The sequence below is a fragment of the Phyllobates terribilis genome, unplaced genomic scaffold, assembly GCF_046119375.1.
Source record: "Phyllobates terribilis strain yellow unplaced genomic scaffold, ASM4611937v1 Scaffold_2__4_contigs__length_985480577, whole genome shotgun sequence".
Lineage (NCBI taxonomy): Eukaryota > Metazoa > Chordata > Amphibia > Anura > Dendrobatidae > Phyllobates > Phyllobates terribilis.
The window spans coordinates 581,135,980-581,141,979 of NW_027362762.1; the positions used below are offsets into that span (position 1 = coordinate 581,135,980).

The window sequence follows — 6,000 nt, forward strand, 5'->3', positions numbered from 1 at the left end:
CTGATAGTGGGGCCGTGGCGTTACTCTGGTGTTCGGATAGCAGGCTGCACTCTATCATTTTCTGTAAAATTAATTTATGATATTCTCTGTCAATTATCTCCCATTCATTGCACCTATAATAAAGCACACTGACCTTGTTGTATAGTCTATATAGAAAATGCAGAATGGAAATTTGCTATAAATGTCCCAAAGGGGACAACCATTTCAAATTGAATTAATAATGATGTATCTATTCTGTTTCCATTAATGGGAATATGTAAAGTGCAATATGAAGTTGGTCTAGCGGTTGTATGTAATTTTATTGATCTAACTATTATTTTTATTGTCTTTGCTATTTACATAATTCTTATCTTCTTCAGGATAAAAAACTGATTAAGGCATTTTTTGAGGTCCTTGCACACCCTCAAAATTACTTCAAGTACACTGAAAAACACAAAGAGATGTTACCTCGTTCATTCATTAAACTCTTACGGTCTAAAGTTTCTGCCTTCTTACGACCTTATAAATAATACTTTTGGCAGAAATAGAACCTCATTGCTACAGCACCAGCAGAGTGAATGTGAAGATGATCGCAATCTACCAACTCAGCTTCAAAAAACTGCAGTATATGAACATGGAAGACCAAGTGTTGTGCTTGATCGTGTGTTCTAAATAAGAGGCGGCCAATCACTGCCAACCATACTGAGAGTGTGACTCTATAACTTACTGAGCCCTAATGGAGCTAAGGAAACTGCAAAATGGAAAAATTGAAGTAGTAACACAACAATCTTAACAGGTAGTATTTTTTTATGCCAAAGATAAAACAATATGTGCACAAAGACCAACTTAACTATAACTGAAAAAGGCATAAAAAGCTGTTTCTGATATAATGATTCAAACACTGAATGTAATTGTACTGTTTTAGAAACAAATGAAATTCCGAATCTCTTGGTGGGGACTGTTGTGGTGCCATATGAAACTGTCACTAAATTCAGCAATGTCTGTTACATATTTTGAAATGTTACATAGCATATCATGAAGGTTTATATTATAACAAATTGTCGTATAATAAGCACAAACTCCACTCCATGACTGACCTATCACACATGTGCTCCACTTTTGAAAGAAATTGAGAAACTTGTCATAAAGCTCTGAAAAACAAGTCACGTCATCCTTTTGAAAGGATAAGTTTCTTTATTTTTTGTTACCTCTGCAGCAATTCACTTGCCACAGCTTTTAGGATCTTCCATCTCAAGCTTCTGAACTGCAACACATTCATCTGTCATAGTGAATAAAGCCTCATAAGACTGGTACAAAATAGACACCGTTTAAAAACCTTAATTATTATTCTAAACCTGTGATATTGTAAGGGGTACAGGGTGGTAGTAGTGGCGAGTCACTGCAGTTGTTGTGCATTTACATTCTCACCCTGTCCGCCCACAAATAAAAGATAATGTCCGTGTTGTCTTATCATTTGTATGTAGTGTGAAACACTTAGAGTTTCCCAGGAAATCTTTCTTCAGGAGTTCAGTTGTTGCAGGCAAATAATTACGTTCGCTCTGTTTCTTTTATATAAAAACCAACTTTACTAAACTTCTTTTGTTGCTCAGTTCTGGTCACAGATACCGTTCCTTTGCATATCACAATTACATTTGCCATCCTCTCTTCTCTCCCTTTCAGTCCTATTTGCAGAGTTAGTTTTTCCCCAGTACCGCAGCTTTTACCAAATACGGTGCTACTCAGCTCAGGTATGTCCCCGTCCGCACTCCCCTCTTTGGGAGTCGTGAAGGCTGGCTCAATCAGTCCTTCTACAGGCCTCGGACGTTTCGGGACTTCTCCTCAGAGTTTACCGCTTCAACGTTCCCCAAACTGCCTAACTCTTGCTATCATCGACCGTCGGTATCCTTATTGACATTCAGCCCCAAGGGCCCCGAGCTTCTCCTCAGTTATCTTCCAGCACATACTTTAACATTACCACCAGCAACAACTGCCCTGACCGAACTGATCCCTGACAGGAATAACCGTTGCTCTCCTTTGGCCCAAACTCCTCCCCCTTTTTCAACTGGACCAATTATCAACTGTCTCCATCGGCTGCTGGGAAAATTACTCCGTTACTACCCCGGCTCCTTCTACACTGGAGCTATTACTAAATATATTAACTATTTTTATCCTAAACTATTGTGCCCACCACTGCACTGTACCCAATTCCTAATCTAATATACCATCCACTCCTAACATATACTGTCACTGTAACTAACATTAGACAATAGACATTTACATATTCATATATAAACACAGAGTAGAACAATACATTCAGAAAAGGGAAAGAGGCGCATGACCGTCCTGGTCACCCTCTTCCAACTCAAGCTTCTGAACTGAAACACATTCATCTGTCATAGTGAATAAAGCCTCATAAGACTGGTACAAAATCGACACAGTTTAAAAACCTTATTATTCTAAACCTGTGATCTGAAGTTTACAAAGTACATCTTCAACTGCCAATTGTTACTATTTATTAAAATAGGTTCCCAACGGCGCTATGGGAGGAACATATAGCAATAAATATAGTTAACGGGATTACTGCAGTACTGGTAGCTACAATATCTACGGATGTGCTCATCTTTGTCAATGTTCTTTTTGTACGTCCAATGTACTTTTCTTGACAAGGGCATTCAATACAGTAAATGACCCCTTTTGTCTGACAAGTAATAGTCTTTGATGGTAAATTGGTCCTTTCTATTATTAAATTCTTTCCTTTTCTTTGCAAGTAACATGTGGCACACTTTACAACGATTGCAGGAAAAGAAAAAATGTATGTTGATATATGGCATGATTAGTCCGTTGTTCGGTACCACTTGTTGTACAGTAGGGGCTACCAGGTTTCCAATGTTTTGCGCTTTCCCGAATATTAATCGGGGATGGTCTGGCAGTAATGGGTGTGTATGGATGACGCGTATGGTGATACTGTTGCATGTCATTGGTGGGCTTCATCGGTTGGCGGTACTGTTGCATGTCATCCGTGAGCTTGGTATTGCTGCGAGGATCCATGCTTCTGTTTGTGAGGGGAGCATGTCCTAGACAATCACACATGCCTGTGGCATATCAATGCTGTCTGTCTGAAATTTAGTGAGAGTAGCCCCTATGTAATAATCGTTTCAGCGCACACCACCGGCCGGGGCAGCGTCCTGGACCACGAGCAATCCACATGCAAGCAGTTATCCCAACGTACAGACTGTAAGCACTCACCTCTCTTTTGGAGTGTTAGAAGTCTTTGCGGGTCCCCCGCTGCATGAAAACACCAGGTCAGAGACTCTTGTATTTGCACATATACATGCTTCATGCTAGAATTGCAGCATTAGTTTAAATGCAAGTCGCAGCAGTGATCCCGACAAGAAGATATTTCTTTAGTGGGACTGTGACGGAGCTCAGTACCATTATTGACAGCTAAAACAGCTATGCACATGTGTGCATCTTTTATATAAGAAGTATGATATAGTAAAATCGAATGAAAATCGAGAATATTGTAGCTATCAGTACTGCAGTAATCCCATTAACTATATTTATTGCTATATGTTCCTCCCATAGGGCCGTTTAGAACCTATTTAATAAATTATTTAAACACTTATTTACAGCAACAAGTGGAAGTTGCTCGGCAGCAGGCGCACGTCTGACGCCAGTACATTTTATTCTTATTGTTAGTGCAATTGTTACTTATTTCAGCAAAAGAATATCTGCATTTGTGTTCTTATTGTTAAGAGGTATGATCATATGTGGAATGATTTCATTAAGGCGCTCTTAATTCTTCCATTTTAATGGATCCTTGCCCCATACGATGGATCTGTTTAATTGCATTACAAAGCACCCTATCAGACCCTTTGACTTAAAATGGAAACCAATCAGGTTTCTGCCAGTTCCAGTGCCAGAATATCCTAATCTGCAGTGCTATTTTTGGTGTTGAAATCACTGGAACCATATAAGGAACAGAACACAGGTAGGCAAGTAATAACAGAGCCTAAGGTGAGCAATGCAAGTGAAATATGAGAACTATACAAAGCTGAAAGGAACATAATTGAGGAGCTTCTCTGATGACTGAATAAGCTACATTTCCTCCTAAATTTACAAACTCTGCCTATTGCCTATTTATAGTATCCATTTTTATATCACTGAATTTGTCATGTAAATGCCTTATACCTCTCATACGTCTTTCTGCAATGTCTTTTCATATATTAGAGGGTTATAATATGGTAAAGGATTATACATCATGCAAGCTAATTAAATAACATAGCTAAAGTGACTTACTGTAGATGATAAGGCAAACATGGGTCATTAAAAAGTCAATAATATTAAGTCAATAATATTAAGTCAATAATATTAGTACCATGTGTGAAGAGACTGCAATGGTAGTGCAACAGAGATGGAGAAGTAACTATAAAACAGGAGAATATGTTTGAAGACTTGAAGAACACCTTGGAGTTTTGAGTCACAAGTCATCAACTTTTTCTACTCAAATATTTGATATTGTATAAATAAAGTTGTTTGCACTAATGAACTGAGCACAATTATTTTTGAGTGATACTTTCTCTTTCGAATAATAAAAAATATGCAAATAGAGATATATGTAAATCATTTTGCAGATTGAAGCTTTATGTTCCCTTTCCCAGCTTTTTCTGAATATAGAAATTGTTTATTCCATGAACAACCTGCAGTTCGACTAAATGGTATTTTTGTGTTATGGTTATATATATAGAAATTTTACTGTAGTTATTTAATTAATTTAGGTCTATCTCCTATTTTTTCAACCTTTTTAGAGGGGTTATCCTGGACTGATATATATATTTAGAGGTTGGGTGTCCGATACCCCAAACGATCATCAGCTCCAGTGAACAATGGATAGCTCCAGAACAGTATGTAATTCACATGCAAGTAAGGAACTCGGCACTCAAATTGCAGTGAATGAAACAAATTATTTTTCATGGCAATCCAATCAGTTAACATTTCGGTCCTAGTAATTAGAACTTCATCAGAACTGTTCAAGAATATGAGACAATAACAGTAATAAATGATAACCATTATATATTTACATATATACAAAAAATGTCAGTAGAAAAAATGTCATAGTACAGGCTACGGTGAATATACATTCAGCTTACACAATGCTTATTTGTAACTTTTTTTTTAAAACAGTAATTTTCTGTATTCTACTACATGTCTGAAATAGATTTTCTACACAAATGCAAGCAATTAATAACATTCATTTTAGCAATAAGGATAATAGTGACTTAGAGACAGATTCCCAAGTCTGTCACAAGGTGGCAGCCTGTCCCAAGGAAAGAAGAGACAATAGTATTCATAGAACAGTGGTGATAAACGACACCTATGCGGTTATGTGTTTGAAAGTGCAATACATAGGAGAGATGTGTTAGAATTGGCATCCTAACAGTACTTGTGAATTAATGATAATAGTGGTTATATGCCTCTAGACAAATGTGAAGAGAACGTGCTGCTAGCTGGAGATATGTAGTGGTATTAATATAAGCTGTAGTGTTGAGCGAGCACTAAAATGCTCGGGTGCTCGAAGCTCGGGCCAAGCTCACCGTGATACTCGGGTGCTCGACAAGAGTAACGAGCCCAATGTTAGTCTATGGGAGACCCCAGCATTTTTGCGGCGGCCCCCCCGGCAGTCTGTAGAAAGCCTAAAAAATGCCCAAAACGATAGTGACAGTGTTCAAATGACATGGGGACAGCATGGGGATCGCCCCAGGAAGCATTTCTGACCCCCAGGACACTGCTGTCAACAACGTGGTCAGAGGTATTAAACCACTTTTACGGGCTCACAATAAAACGTTCAAAAACGATACTGAAACTGCTTTCCTGTGAAATATGTTAAGGAACATCCATTCCATGGTAAAGACTTGTGTATAAGGTAAAATAAATAGACCAAGGTGTGGAGGAGTATTTTTATTTTTGGTTATGTTCACAAGTAGCAGTTTTTATGTGTTTTTTGCACTTTTGTATTGCTTT

General features: G+C 38.0%; 1 protein-coding gene across 5 annotated transcripts in view; it reads left to right on the forward strand.

Moving 5' to 3' along the window:
* SCUBE3 (signal peptide, CUB domain and EGF like domain containing 3) overlaps positions 1 to 4,466 on the forward strand; it is a 1,075,473-nt gene extending 1,071,007 nt beyond the window's left edge. For 4 of the 5 annotated variants that reach the window (XM_073666423.1, XM_073666418.1, XM_073666419.1 and 1 more), the window contains one exon: positions 360 to 4,466. In XM_073666423.1, the coding sequence (XP_073522524.1) occupies positions 360 to 509 (150 nt within the window). In that variant the 3' untranslated portion in view covers positions 510 to 4,466. The remainder of the gene's footprint in view (positions 1 to 359) is intronic. The other variant, XM_073666420.1, reaches the window with a different exon arrangement.
* The last annotated feature ends 1,534 nt before the right edge of the window (positions 4,467 to 6,000 follow it).